Raw genomic sequence first — 16421 nt, forward strand, 5'->3', positions numbered from 1 at the left:
AGACCTCTGCAGATGCCTCAACATGTCTCCTTAATACTGATACCAGTTCCCTGGTGGAGTGTACATATACAAGCGGGTCATCCACATAGAGCGAGATAATGTGTGTTGTGTCTCCCATTGAAATTTACCATTTCCTCATCTCCTGCCGCAACAATGCAAAAAGCAGTAGAGAGAGTGCACAACTCTGTTGCATGGCCCCCCCCCCCACCATCCAGCTATCCGAGAGCACTCCCCCACCCTGACCCAGGCCATAGGCTCCGTGTAAAGCAATTGCACCCAGGCTGCACAAGAAGGACTGAATCCCTTCACCCCTGGCTCTGACATTAAGTAAGACCAGTCCACCGTGTGGAAGGCCTTCTCCAGATCTATGGCCTCCAAGGCCAACTCCTTTTCCTCCTCCTCAGCTTCATGCCAAACATGGATCAGTAGGCTTATGTTCATGGCTGTGCTGCGACCCGGGCTGAATCTGCATTGTTTAGTGTATACTAGATCCCAGTTTACTGCCCCAAGTCTGGTTGCCAAAAGTTTGCAGAGGACCTTAACGTCTGAGTTAATCATAGTTTAGGGGTCAGTATGAGGAGGGTTCCGTCTGGTGCCCTTTGGCTTATGCAACAGGCAATATGATACCCTTATGCATAGTTAGGGGCGCGTTTTCTTCGCACAAGCCTCCTGGAAGACCTCCAATAACCTTTCCGACAAGTGGGCTGTGTGTTTGACAAAATTCCACCAGGAAGCCATTGCATTCCGGTGTTTAATATTTGAGTTTCTGCAAGCCCCCCTCCCCTAGTTTCTCCAGGGACAGGTCCTCATCTAGCTCTTGCACACTCTTCGGATTCAGCACGGTTAGCGTCGGCCCATTCTCTCATCAGCAGGTTCCCCTGCACTGTATACCGTCTGTAGGTGAATCTGAAAGGCTTCTCAGTATGCCCAATTGACCCGTAAATATGTTCCCAGCCCCATTGCCACCCAATCACCCCCTTTCCTCCAGGGCAGGTGTTAACCACATTTGTCCCTCTCTCTGTGTAGGCCTTGTCTGCAAAAAGTGAGGGTGTACTTGTCCACCGTATTCCAGAGGTCATGCAACCGGTGTATTTGCTCCACTACTCTCGTCTGTCCTCGGGAGAGTCCACCGCCTCTGTCTGGTGTTTTGCTAACTTGCTCTCCTGAAGCGCCACGTCTGCCTCGAGAGTCTGTACATCCCAGTGTACACCCCCACACACCACTGCCTTCATGGCTTCCTATTTAGTGGGCCCTGGCAGTCGTGCTACCCTAGTTGTGCTCTAGATACTCCGTCAATGCCTCAGCTAATTATGCCCTACATGTACTGTCTGTTAAGATATCTGGGGCAAATGCCAGTTTCCCCTACCACCACCTCGAACCTCCATTGTATACGCAGCACAGTGGGGGCATTGTCCAAGAGACACCACCCCAAGTATACTGCCTCCTTCAAGGCAAGGTGCAGAAGCCCTGCCACAAGTATGCGATCTAACCAACTGAAGGTATTGTTCATTAAGGAGTGACGGATATATTCCTGCTTTTGGGGATGAAGTTTCCTCCAGCCAACCAGCAAGCCCAGGTTATGCTTGACTTCTGTAAAGACTTAGGGCCAGATGCATGACCTTTTGCTTTGCGATTCGCAATGTGCGATCCGTTTTCGAATCGCAAATTGCGACTCGCAAAACAAAATGTACAACAGTGTTAACCACACTGTTTGCTATTCCCAAGTGGGTGACAAGGGACCTTCCTTATTATTATTGATGAGGCAGGTTGCAGTTTGGGACGCATCTGGGAATGGCGGCACTCACAGGGATGGTGGCCTGCTGGGGTCAGCAGAACAGCATGTATGTGACTGCTTTTTCAATAAAGCAGTTTGTTATTTTTAAAAATGCAGCCGGTTCAAACAGGATGCATTTCAAAATGAAAAGTTTTCTTTTCATTTTTTCAGAATAGGCAGTGGTCTATGGGACCACTGCCTGCTCTAAAAAAGCATTTTTTCTGCCATACTCAAAGGGATTTGTGGGGACCCCTTCCCTTTTGTGAATTAGCTACCATCAATCTGAAATTGGTGGTAACTGCAATTGTTTTGCAACCGCATTGACGGTCACAAAACAATCATACATCCCCCTGAGAGTCACAATTAGGAAGGGATGCCCTTGGGACGTTCCTTCCTAATTGCAAGTCAATCCCTATTTTGCTAGTCGGTGACTGGTTAACGACTCACAAAATAGGGTTGTTACATCGTAAAAGGCCATTTTGCAGTTACAAACTGCGACTTTTGCCACTGCGACTTCAAAATCACATCGTACATCTGGCCCTTGGTCATACGTGCTTTCGACCTTATGTGAGATGGGTGGCGTCAGTATTACTATCCATGACAGTTAAAATCCCCTGCCCAGCATATTGGGGAGCCAATCCTGTCCTGAAGCTGGTCTTGCATGTCTACAAAAAAGTGCCCGTCATCCGTGTGGGGTGCGTAGGTGTTCAAGATAGTAATAGGTTTTCCATCTAGAGTACCGTGCAATAGTATTCACTTAAATCTGCTTCAGTGTAAGTGTGGCGGAAGGGCACTACCAGGGCTACCCATATGATCACTCCTCTGGTGTGAGAGGAATATGTGACTGAGTAGAACTGTCCCTGCCATTTTTTTTGCCAGTTTTGTTATTTCGTCAGCCATTATGTGCATTTCCTCAGGCATGCTATGAGTGTGTTAGTGCACCTCAGGAAGTAGTGGACCAGGTACTGTTTCTTATAATCTCTCAAACCCCGAACATTCCATGTGCTAGTATTAATACAACACATCATGGAGGATCTTTCGGGACCCCCCTTCCATGTATGATCCACCTGATGCTGTGTCCCTCCTTCCCTGTGTCGGGATGTAACTGAGAACAATGTACAATAAACTCAAGTTTGACAAAACTGCTAGAAAACAGTAATACACCAAACAATAAACTAACCCATCCCCCTCCCCTGGCAAACAATGCAACACTGGATGTACCCAAGCTCAGGGCGAGTCCAGATGCTCTCTCTCCGTGACGGTGATACTGGACTCTGGCCCCTCCATCTCTGAACCACCCCACCCCACCCCACCGGACCTGTAACCACTGCCATGGTGCGATCCAGTTGAGTTAGTATTCTGGGGGATACTGGTCTCCCATTAGGGCGGGGTTCTGGTCGCCCTTCCACTTCTCTTGTCCCCCAGTTATGGTGGAGACCTCCCTCCTCACTTGGTTGACTCCTCCAAGATCCATTCTTATCACATGGTACCTTATCCCACATTTCCAACCATCTCCAAACATCGTCCTGTCAAATTATTCATGAATGCAATACAGCTTTGTTAGAATCTGTAAATCAGATTAATTGCGGGAGAGTTCAGTTTTGAGACTAGGAGACGCTCATTGGGAGAATTGTACCTTAAGGTGCACCAAATGCTGCTGTTGAATTTGCCTCAGTGTGTATGCATCTTTCAATTTTAGTCATTTTATTGTATTTTTACTTATCTGTATCATTCTGACTCCAACATTAAACACATTCCCCTCTCTCCCTACAGGGAACAGCAGCTTTAGTTTATTTTCTGTTAATGTACCATTTGCTTCTCTTTAGGCCCCTCAGGGTAATTTGGAACCCTCTTGTTCAGAGTTTCGTGTCTCCGAGTTTATAGTGACCACCAGTCGTAGTACTTGTAGTCACTTTGGGCATACCATGCTGAGGCAGTCCTGTGCCAGAAACGTTAGTACAGCCCCCTCAATTTCTGATATTGTCTCTATATCGTATTTCAAATGCCATCTTCTCCATCTCCATAACAACATAACTTTTGTAACTATAAATTAAAAGTAAATCCTGGTGTTTCTGTATTTCTCCACTGTGTGAGAATTTGATAGGGGTAGATTTTCTCCGATGGTGCCCCAACAATAACAATGATGGACTTTTGGCTAACCCCAACTCATTTATTTTGTGGGTACCGTTTAGTACTGCATTCCAATAGTTGTGTAAATGCTGCCAATCCCACAGAATAGGAAACATCATATCCTTTTACCCACAACTTCTCCAACATGTGTCAGTGTCTGTTGTTTTTTTTTTCTGATACAAGCTGTCATGGAGTTTGATGTACGAGAGCAAAATGAAATCAAGTAATAATGCTATGGGAACGTATCTTTAATTAGATTTTCCATGTTCTGCCAGAGTTATCCCATTTAGACAACCAAATGTTGCCAGAATTACACCTGTAGTAACCCATGAATGCCCTATTCTACTTCATGTCGTTAATATTGCTATTGGCAATCCACACGGCCCACTTTTCCAGTTATTCCTGGACTCTAGGCCCACCCAGAGTTATGAGAATGAAGCTTGACTTCCTTTCTTTTGGGCGTTTGCTAGTGCCCCAAGGTTAGTATTTAGCCCATCATTCTGCGGTGCTGCATCTGAAATTATATTACTTGTTCTTTTCCCCGGTTGCTGTTATTCTATGTTCATTCCCTTCTGTTCTAATTTGGTTGGAGATACATGGGATTTTCGAAACACTTTCATGTTGTCCCATAATGTATTCAAGAGCAAAAAACGAGTTAGTCTACTAAGGATCTGGGTCTTAATAATGACTTTGGAGTTTGCAGACAAATTCTCTTTATGTGTGATATTTTCAAGAGTGTACATTTGTCAGGCTTATAACATTCTTTAAATAATTGAATGATGATGTTGATGGTCATTTGTTTTTCAATATTTTGTTGCTTTAAGATTTTCTGGTAGAGATGGAGTTCCTTGCCTTTACCTTGTTAATTTTGGAATTATTATACATAAACTATAACTTAAATAAGTGTTGTTTGTAAGGTGTTACATGTTTACAGCAATGACCATCGTAGGAAAACACTAAAAGTGCTTCTTATTCATGATGAAATTAGAACTGTAGCTGCTGTTAATCATTCTAGCAACTTTTTAAACTGTTTAACGCATTGGTAGATTGTTTTGCGACCTTTGTGTCACTTTACAAATGACCGTTTTATCCGTATAAGTGTAAAGCTTACATTTTACCTTGTTACTTTTTTTATCATTGATCTTTTCCCTACGTCAGTAATACATGATTAGTGTTTTCTCCTTTGGAGCTGCTGAGCTATTTTGTATAGTTTGCTTGCACTTAAATAATGAAACAAAAGAATCTGTTGGTAGTCTGCCCAATTGTATTGGTAGTTGTTGTTTCTGCTATGAGGTGTTCTTCCCATTACTACTTCTTTATTTACAGTTTCCTAATTTACTGTGTTTTTAGGTTTTGCCTGCATGGTGCACACTTGTGCGCTGTGCTTGTGAACTCTTTTGTTACTAAGTAAAAAAATAAAAATAAAATCTTGAGGGCCTAACGCCCACCTATTACTTACCTCAATTTACTATTGGCTGATTCCACATTGCTCCCACATAACTCTACTTACCATTGGCTGGCTCCCAAGTGGATCTCATGTGCTTGCTTCCTGTTGGTCAGCACCTCTTTACTTACCATTAACTGGCTCCCATGTGGGTCCTATTTCCTTGCTTCCTACTGGCCATCAGCTTCTCCTTGCCTCTGGCTTCTTCGAGCTCTTCGGATTATTCGTCCATGCTGTGATCTTTTGACCGAGTACTGCTTCCGGTGGCCAGCGTCCTTTCATTGGCCAGCAGGTACTCTTTTTATATATATATATTTTTAATTAGATTTAAAATGCACATCGCGTGCTTGCATGCTGTGCTTGTTCACTTTTGAAAATGCACAGAAAGTGCATGTGTCTGCACCAGCCCCCATGCACGATCATATTAATTAGCGGCAGTGGAAAAGTCTGCATTTCTGTGGAACTATATGAGATCCAAGTGAATTGTTACTGTATATTAAAATATACAGTACAACTGCCAGTCAAATGCTTTGTCATCTTTGAACACTAAACTCAGAACCAAAGTGATATAACTGAACACATCAGCTCTTGTGACGCATCACAATCTGGGAAGTAAAAAGAAGCATTTACGTGGCAATCGACGTGCCTCGGATAGGCAGAGTTCCAGGGACCCTGCGCATTTTCTGTTTTTTGTTTAATATCACTAGACAACTTGCGGAAAGGATGAAATGTTGGTGTGCAGCAGTTTAAAAACAAGCATATGCAATGCAATAGGTCTCGCATTTGCAAGAATTAGAGCTATTGCTGTTGAAAATGCGTAATTGGACTTTCCTTGCCACATAAATTGGTCAACTTCCTCATAATTTGGTCTTTTCCCTGCACATAATTCCAATGGCCTTGCATAAAACTAAAGCACTGCCATTTACGTTCTTTCTCTATCTGCGGCAGAAATGGAAATGTTGCCATTTTTCTTCCCATTATAAATCTGCCATGCTAATTACAATGGAAAACCACTTTCGCCACCTTACTATCAGACTTGCTGGCTGGCTAAAACAATTCTCTAAACAGAGACACAAGACCGCACGGAGGAGTAACGAGAAATAAACTAGAATATAATGGATAAAGGAGTTTGTGTAAAAGCAAAGGGTCGAGGGAATTACTGAAAATGGAGAAAGCTTTTCTACCATTTAAAAGAGAAAGTTATTGGCATTATATCGCTTGGTGAAACATTCAGTGTTACCGTGTATCCCACAGTGTATTAAAGAAAAACAGATATTCTGTTACACAAATCGCTAAAACACACATTCACCGTATTTATTCGGACAGTTAACACACAGAGTTTAAGAGCAGCCTATCAAGCAGAGTTGTTTTAGGACATCTGACTTGTGCTGTTCACGTGTCCCCGCGATTGCCCTATTATGTTTCTCACACACACCAGCAATAGGATAGGGCAAGTTTTGTTGAAAGATGTTCTCCAGTTGTACAGGCAGGAATGTTGCACTCTGCATTGTTTTTCTTAGATGTTTATAACGTCTACCAACATGTAAAAGGGGTGTAGTTCGCAAAATATTTCAGCATGCAACCGGCTACCTTACAGACCTTAACCACAGCCATTTTATGGCGGGCACATGATTTCTTTGATGTGGTTTTAGTAAAGTGTATGGAAGTTAAATTGTGTCTTTTAAGACAGGGTTGCTTGTGTACAGCGTACTTTAATTTTCTCTGCATGAATCTGCATACGTGTGCGCTATAGTTTCCACGGGAAAGATTTTAAGATGTATGGGTGTGCTGGAAAAACAAGGGGGGAATCTTCCTTGAAGAAATTTGGGTCTCTGCAGAGTAAAATATGTCCTAAATGGAGAGAACATAAACACGACACTGTTAAAAGGAATACCTTTGCCTGCCAGATAATCCAGTAATTTTCCTCTTTTACTGTACGCTCTGTTTCCATCGTGAGACATTTTGTTGAGACTTGCCAGAACCGAGGAGTTCTCGTTTTAATGACAGTTCCTCTGACTATTAAAAATAAAAAAGTTAGCGATGTGGCGTCACATACATAGCTGCTGACTTTGGGACTGGGGAACAGGAATAGTGTGTGGCGTCGGCTCTATTAAAAAAATAAATTAAAAAAATGCTGATCTAAAAATAACCTTGTAACAAAATTAAATAAACCATGGCAGTCAAAAGGCAGATAGGTAGTGTGGGTGTGTGGAAGTCCACAAAGGAAGCACATTACAATTGAATGAAGAATAGAGCGCCTGTAATGTAGCACCACAGGGAGGCATTAACCATTGGTGTGCAGGCTCCTAGCGGCGAGGCCACCAATAAACACAACAATCCTAAAGATGAAGCAGAGGCAAAAGAAACAAGGAAGAGGAAAAAACAACATAAGGCCACGCAGCCGCGAGGCCAAGAAAAAAATTGTGCACCACCCTAAGCTGTATGGCTGATCGCGCAAACATCCATGTAACAGGGTCAGTCTGCTAGGCGGTAACAAAGCAGCCTCAAGGCAGAAAAACGTGAATCATTTTCCTATAAAATCAGGGAATTTTGAAAGGCAGGCCAAAGAACGAATGAAAGTGCTGGGCATGCGATGTGCCTGGTTAAAGCCCACAGATGTAGCTCACAACATGTCGAAGACAGCACTGCAAGCTCCCTTCTTCCGGTACCACCATAAACGGCCACAAGAGGGTGTCGGATTGCAACAAATGCCTTGTTTTTAATCGAAAGGGAGCCCAAGAAAGAAAACTATTTTTTTTCCTGGAGCCCTGAGACTCTTATGACTGGAGTTTTTTTGTTTTGTTTGTTTTTATGTTTTGCCTGCACGGTGCGCCCTTGCACGCTGGGCTTCTTTACTTCTGAACATGCACTTAAACTGTGCCTGCAGTCCCTCGCTTGCTCCAGCTCCCACGCATGCTGCTGTTAGAGGCAGTGGCAGCGTCTGCATTTCTGTATAGATATATACGATCCATGTGAATTGTTTTTAACCAGTACCGACTTCTCGGTGTCAGTTGAGAAATACGTTATGTTGAAATATAGTGAATACTGCATGTGTCAGGCCATTCTACTGAAGTGTGAAGGATCTTTTCAGTGACCCGACGGGGTCCCGGCACACACTTCCTGAAACGAGACCTGGTGTGCAGGAAAAGTTGTGAAATAGTATTTTCTGTTTTACAGACTCCTAGTTCCTTAAATAACGCTTATGTTGCTGTGATTGTTGTGGCCCCCTGTGCACGAGACTTGTAAGGAGCTGCAGGCGCATAGAGGTATTTTGGTTCTCCCAGGATCACACATTTTAGTAATTCTCTTTTCGGTACTGATAATAGCCCTGATTGTCAAATGCGCCTTGTCAGGATGGTGGGTTATGACTGTGGCCATTAGCAGTGGATTCTGAAAGGTACCAGAGATATTTCCAGGTATGAATTTGCAGTTTTGTGTTCATAGACAAATGATTTATGTGGCTAATTCTTGCACTTGGATTAAACCATGTACTCTAACATGCTTCTCAGCAGTTGAGGCTCACCTGGTTATCGTGTGCTGGGCACCCCCAGTCCCCCCTAATTCCTTCAGCATTGCAGTATACAAGAAAAGCTTTCACTTCTTGACACAGGCATGAGTGTGCAGGAGTTCACCACTGGGATTTGCATCAAGGTAACACCTTCAGTCTTGGCCGGGAAACCCAGATACATATGAACTTCCTCATTAAACACCTGGGTTCAATTTAGTTTTTAGAGCATCAATCAATGTTCAATGCCACCAAGTGGATCTTCCCTTTCCTCCCCTTACTCAGGAATTAGAGCTTCAAGGTTTAAAGTGGTCCCCAAGTATTCTCTCTCGTCTTTCCTCGCCATCACTGCTCCAAGAAATCGAACTACACCCCAAGTACCCCTTCCCCCCTATCACCCCATTATTGGTGCTACAAGCCATCTCCCTGCTCCTCAAGCACCTCTTTTCTCCCTCTCACCCCAGCATCACGCTGCACCCCAACCACCCATTGTCTCCCTCTCACTATGCATCAATTTCCCAAGCTACCAGCTTGCCTCACAGGCATCTCTTGTCTCCCTCTTACCCAGCATCAGTGCTACAAGTCTTCACCCTGCTCCCCAAGCTCCTCTTGTCTCCCTATTAACCCAGCATCCGGGCTCTCGCCCTGCTTCCCAAGTACCTCTTCTCTCCTGCTATCAGTGCTCCAGTCCATCATTCTGCTCCACGAGTACCTCTGGTCTCTTCCTCCGCCAAGCATCAGTGCTCCAAGCCGAGGGCCTTCTTCTGAAGTACCTCTTCTCCCTTCACACCAGCATCAGCCTACTGCAAAGTACCTTCTCTCTCACTCCTCACCCCATCATCAGTGATGTAAGCCACCAGCCTGCTCCCCAAAGACCACATCTCCCACTCTCTCACCCCATTATCAATGCTCCAATCAATCACCCTGCTCCCCAAGTGCCTCCTGTCTCCACATAACCCCAACAATGGTGCTCCAAACCACCAGTCTCCCACACCCCCCTTGTCCTAGTATCAGTGCTCCAAGCAGCCAGTCTGCTCCCCATCCCAGCATTCCCTAAGTACCATTCTCTGCTCCTCTTTCCAGCCTCCGTGCTCTAAGTCATCGTCGTGGTCCCTATATACCTCCCTATCTGTTCTTATCCCACCATTAGTGCTTGAAGCCATCATATTGATCTCCAGTTACCTCATACCTCTCCCCCAGCATCAATGGCCCCAAAATCCATAAGTTGCCACAGTGTGTAGAGCTGTTTAATTGAGCATTTTGTTTGAATTTATAGCATCAAAATGTGCCACCACTTCAGAACCATCGACCGTTTTATGTAACGGACAGAGGTCGAATTAACTGTTTTGTGACAGGCAGTGTTTCAGCAAAAAACATCCGTCCTAGACACCATCATTTCTCCTGGGACAGCAGGGTGATTAACGTGGCCTTCTGTACGGGTTTATGCCTCCTCATAAAACGCAGTGGAAAAAGCAGCCCCACTGCCAGGGACTTGTAGCCGCTGCTGCTGCAACAGCAACTCTCATAAACCCGTCTGAGCCACACAGAAAACATGCATATCACAATATCATGAACTGAAGCCCCTCTGTCAGTTAGATAACTGTTTTTGCATTTCTCAAGTATAACTTAAAATAATGTACATAGAGCTTAATTCACAAGACATTCACAGACTACCCCTAGGTGAGCAAACACAGTATCATCCGCACCACTAATGACAATGACGGATGCTGACTCCGCAGGTTCAGCACCTGTGGATATTGACAGTTGCAGATTACAACAGCTGGCCGCTTATAGAGCTTTTTATTTACACATTAAGCCATTTTAAGCTCGCGCTGCTGTGTAACATGTCTAAACATTGACAAAACCAGTAGAACTCGCAGAGGCGCAACCTATTGACTTTGCCAATGCTTGTTTTCTCTGGCATCCAATCCTCAATTCACTTCTGCAGAACTATGGATCAGAGCTGTCAGGTAAGTTCAGTGCAGAACAGCGCGGTTTAATCTGCCACCCGTTTCATATATTTTGCTTCACAAATACTAACAAGCTGCATGCTAAATAACACAAATGTATTTATGTTGGTTTCTGCATATTTACTATAAAGCTTTTTTTTTTAAAAAGGTGATGCATTGGGGTTGACACTTTCATGTGAATGGTGGTATAACTCGATCTTGCTTTAAGTGAAGGTGGTAACCCTACACTTTGTAAAATATAAATTAAGCAAAATGTGATATTGTTAAAATCAAAGGCTCAAGAAAATTCTACAAAAATGTATAGCATTAGTAAATGAAAAACATATAGAAAAGGGAAATTAAAAGTTAACTAGTGAATCAATGAAAGTCTGAGGAAAAAGTAAGCTCTCAAAGAAAAAACGAAGAAGAGCACTAAAGAAAAAAATTACTTTACAAGTACACTTCGGAGGAGTTGTTGTCTGTCCTGCTTAACCCTGCTGGCCTGCATCTCTGCCACGTCCATAGAATAAGTGATGAGTCTTAGGAAGAAGACATCCACGTATTACATGGATTTCAATCTGCCTGGTATACACGTATAAAAGTATACATCTTGACACTTTGAGTTATTAACTAAGGATTACGTGGGCTCTTGCATGATGCTGTGGAGCTTAGATCTGTGTCTAATGGCTTTTATAATAATAAGTGAATCTGTATTGTGCTTTATGCTGTACAAGAGCCCCTGCAAATAAATGTGTCTGTTTCAACAAGAACGTTGTTGATACATAGTCGGGCTCATCATTACGTAGGCTTTGAGTAGAAAATGTTATGGAGAATGCTTAGTTGTAATTTTATAATTGTCGCTAAAAGTTCAGTTCCTGACAAAATCAGGAGGTTACTGAACATGAAGGATACCAACTTTGGGGGAACATAGATCCATTTCTAAATATTTCTTACTTATGCTTTCTCTTTACTGTTTTATTTTTTACATGAAATAATTCTTTTTTATTTTTTTTATTTTCAGCTCCTGTCTGCGCTCTTGGCTTGAACAAGATACTTCATGCCCGACATGCCGGATGTCGCTTAACATTGCTGATAATAGTCGAACAAGAGATGAGCAACAAAGAGAACATGTCGATGAGAATGTTGTTCCTGTGGCAGCTGCAGAGGGCAGACCTCGCCTGAATCACCACAACCATTTCTTTCACTTTGATGGTAAGTTAGTTAATTATAAATTTAATATTGCCTGGTATGTGTGAAGTGATCACAAGGATGGTTACTTGAACGAATGATGTAAGTGTACACTTAAGTTTTAGCACTTATCACCTGTAGCACTTTAGCCCTCCTTACCAGTTCTGTGGAGAAAGACGATTTTCTTGTTTCAAGATCTACAAAAGACATTATCGGTACTGTGCGAAAATGGGGACTATGAAGCTTGTCTTATGTTTTGTCTCCAAAAGCATGGTAGTGGGACTACTGGTGGCCTTTGACTCGGGATGCCATTGGTTGTGTTTACTTGTATAATAGGTTAGATAAAGCCAACTCTCAGGCAGTGTACATTCTTCATGACCCAGGCCTATAAATTAACTCTGAATAGTAAACAAACCCACATGCCGATGAGCAGAACGGGATGTATATGATAGAGAAATGAGTGAGGATACACTGGTAGACAAGTGGCATAACACCCTGCAGGAGCTATCTCCACCCTCCACAGCTAACACACCTCCTACAAGCCCTCCCCCCTTCCGGCTATGGGCACGAGGGGACACAACTGAAAATGATTAGATGGACTGCAACACCCTGGGGGTACATAACACATGCCACCAAATACTCCTCAAGATAGACTTGCACTTATAGACACTGGCGGGTGCCCTCTGCTCAGACTCCACACACTCCCCCATGCACACACATGCCGACAATAGATGCATACTCTGGCTGACCGCTGCCACATTTGTTAATGTTAAGTTATTGTTTAATTCACTAATTGAAAAATTCTGGTCTTTCAAGGATATGATGTTAGTCTCAATACTGTTAATGTCACATGACCGCACCTATACCTGAAATGAATCCACGGTGTATGTTCCGTTTATCTGTGATTTGCTGCAAGACCATTCAATAAAGGCAGGTTAAAAAAACTCTGAACAATGAACGTTCTTCTGAGTACATAAAATTCTGATGGATACAACTACCTGTGGATTCCTCACCTTATTAATTCTCCCAATGTGCCAGCATTCTACAGAAATTTGTTCCTAGCTCTCCACTTCAATAACAACGTCGCAATTGTCCTGCTCCGCAAGCAACTCAGTCTGACTTCATGGGAAGTCCTCGCCGGTGTGCTGATGGAAGTTCCCTTTTTTCCACGCCTTCGACGCTAACTGTTTTCTGCCTCTCCGTTGTATCTCAACTGCATTAAGTGAATTATTTTGTAGAGCTACTATGTCTCCACCAAAGAAATATGGGTTTATACCTTGTAGTGAGTGCGGAGGCCATATGTTGGTGACAGATCCGCACAAGAACTACCTCTGGTGTTTGAGCTCTGATGACGAAGTGGCAGTTTGCTCATCCTGCCAGCGCATGAACCCGAAAGCTCAGAAAGAGAGTGAGGCCAAGCCTTTTCTATCAAAAACTAAGAAGGAGAAAAGAGGTGGGTGAAGGTCGAGGACACGGGACACTCCGTCACACAGATCATCAAGGTCTCATAAGAAGCGATGCTGACGGCATGAGTCACGGCGCCATTCCTCTAGAGATCGGTCGGCGTATCCCCCGAGACGGCGCCACATGGCTTGGGAAGTCAGTCCCACTGTGACTCCACAACCATAGTCACCTGTGGCATCTCCGGTGCCGACTTTAATCAAGATCTTGTCGTCGCCTTCGAGTCCAACAGCTCACTTTTCCCCTTCATCCTCCCACAGTCAGGAGTTTGAGGCTCAAGCGCCAGATCCAGCGCAACCACCGCAAGGGGAGAAAGAGTGTCCTGCCTTCCCGGCTCCGGGAGCGGATCAGTCTTTGTTCCTTAATGCTATGTTAGCACTTTTAATAGTGCAATGGTCCCCTTTGGTGCACCTGTTGGTCCCAAGGGTCCGTTGGCCTTTACACTGGGGTTGCTAGCGCTATATAAGCAGGCTCCATTTATGCCCTTTTTACCAGCAGCACCTTTCGATGGTACTGGCACGGTACCGAGGATGTCACCACCTCTTCCCCAGATGCGGGGCCAGCGGCACCCGTGTCAGATGGATCTCAATGCTCTACTTTGGCGCGGATTGTGGATTCACCTCCTCCCCCAGTGTTGCCATCTCCTTCAAAGCCTATGTCATCGACGTTAATTAATTATCTATTGACTCAGCGCTTGGAGTCCAGACTGAAGTCTAGCAGGAAGGCCTTGAGACTTCTGGAGGAGCAGTAGTATCAAGAACAACAAAAGTTGGAGGAAGCCTTCTGAGTCTTCAGAGGATTTCCAAGAATTAGACTCTGCTAGTGGGTTGGATACGTTCCCTGAGTGGGAGCTTTTATCCCCTGGAGGTGAACGCAAGGTAAAAGCGACTACTTATCGTGGGGTAATAAGGAGGGCAACAGAATTTTTGGACTTGTCGCTGCTTGTATCGGAGTTAAAAACCCACCTAACAGTAAGTACCTCCCAGCCCCTCGCTCTGCCCCGCGCTACTCACCCTCTCTCCTGCTCCTGCTTCTTTTCTTCTTTTCTTCTTCTCTGCTCTTCCTCCTCGCTCCTCGTCTGTAATCTTCTGCTGTACTCTTCTTTTCCCCGTCTTCTCTCTTCTTCTCTTCTTCCTCATCTTCTTCTGTGGTCTTCTGCCTTCTGTTCTTCGTTTTCTGTATCTTCTTCTGTGTTCTTCTGTGTTCTTCTGTGTTCTTCCGGTCTTCTGTTCTTCCGGTCTTCTGTTCTTCCGGTCTTCTGTTCTTCTGTTCTTCTGTTCTTCTGTTCTTCTGTTCTTCTGTTCTTCCGGTCCTCTGGTCTTCTATCTTCTGCCTTAGGCTCTTCTGCCTCCTCCGTCTTCTTCTCCCCGCGCCTGCCCTCCTGCTCCTACCTCATCCCCCTCCCTCACTCGCATCCCCCTCTCTATCTCCCCTATCTAACCCGTTCACTATCTACCTCCCTCACTCCTCCTATCTACCTATCTCTCTATCTCTCTATCCCACTATCTAATCTCCCTCACTCTCCACCTCCTCCTATCTTCCTATCTCTCTATCTATTTCCCTATCTATCGATTTCTCTATCTATCTATTTTCTCTATCTACTTCTCTATCTTCCCCCCGTTCCCGCCACCCCCTCTATTACCTATCTTCCTATCCTCTCACTCTACCTCTCACCCACCTCTACAACCCCCCCTCCCCTATCTTCACAACCCTACTCCTATCTTTCTCCCTAATCTCCTAAACCTCCTAACACTCACTCCCCTCCACCCTTAAACCCCCCTCCCCCAGCTCTTCTCACTCTACCTGTCCCCCCCCTCGCGCTTTCCCGCCGCGACCTCCTGCACGCCCCCGCCCCCCAGCTCCCATTCGCCCCCAGCTGACCCCTCCCCCCCACCTCATATGGCGGCCGCTGCGCGACCGCGCAGCGGGCGCGCCGCTGGCGCGCCAGAGGCAAGCCCGTCTGCGCCCGTCCACGCCTGGCCCGCGCCCAGCGCCACGACCCCTGGTCCCAAGCTCTCCAAAGCCCCGCTACGACCCCACCACCCTCCACGCCCTCAACCCAGGACGCTCCAACACCTGCTTCCAAGCTCACCCCAAACGCACCCATGGACCCTTCGCCTGCAACTCCTGCAAACGCATCTTCCACCACGCTACTACCACGACCACAAGCCCACGCGCCATCAACCACCTCAAGTGCATCCTAGTCAACGCTCGCTCCGTCCACAAACACGCCGTCGAACTCTGGGACCTCCTGGATTCCACAGCAGCGGACGTCGCCTTCATCACGGAGACCTGGATGAACGCCTCCTCTGCGCCAGACATCGCCACCGCCATCCCCGAAGGCTACAAGATGTCCAGGAAAGACCGCACCAACCAAGCAGGAGGAGGTATCGCCATCATCTTCAAAGACTCCATCAGCGTCACCACCTCCACCGAAGACACCCCTCTCGCCGCTGAACACCTGCATTTTCAGATTCGCACCGACCCCCCTCAGAGGATCCCTCGTCTACCGTCCTCCCGTACCACGCGCCCCTTTCAGCGACGCCATCGCCGACTTCATCTCCCCACACGCCCTCGCCTCACCGGACTACATCCTCCTAGGCGACCTCAACTTCCATCTGGAACAAAACAACGACCCCAACACCACCACCCTGCTCGACAACCTCGCCAACCTCGGCCTCAAACAACTGGTGAACACCGCCACCCACATCGCCGGACACACTCTCAACCCTATCTTCTCCGCCAGCAAACACGTCTTCTTCAGCCACACCTCTGCCCTACACTGGACCGACCACAGCTGCGTCCACTTCACATTCCGACGCGAGACCCGCCACCTCCGCACTCAACCCATCCCTCGTCGACAGTGGAACAAGATCCCTGAAGAGCAACTCTTCTCCGCACTAGCCGCCAACCAACCCACCCTCACCACCGACCCCAACGACGCAGCCCTCAAACTCACAAACTGGATCT

At 45.7% G+C, this 16421-nt stretch overlaps 1 protein-coding gene across 1 annotated transcript in view; it reads left to right on the top strand.

Moving 5' to 3' along the window:
* Window positions 1-16421, top strand: part of AMFR (autocrine motility factor receptor) — a 487879-nt gene that overhangs the window by 241090 nt on the left and 230368 nt on the right. Inside the window, exon 9 of the mRNA XM_069215844.1 lies at window positions 11824-12014. Within this exon, the coding sequence (XP_069071945.1) occupies window positions 11824-12014 (191 nt within the window). The remainder of the gene's footprint in view (window positions 1-11823; window positions 12015-16421) is intronic.

This window comes from Pleurodeles waltl, chromosome 12, assembly GCF_031143425.1.
Source record: "Pleurodeles waltl isolate 20211129_DDA chromosome 12, aPleWal1.hap1.20221129, whole genome shotgun sequence".
In the NCBI taxonomy this organism is placed as follows: Eukaryota; Metazoa; Chordata; class Amphibia; order Caudata; family Salamandridae; genus Pleurodeles; species Pleurodeles waltl.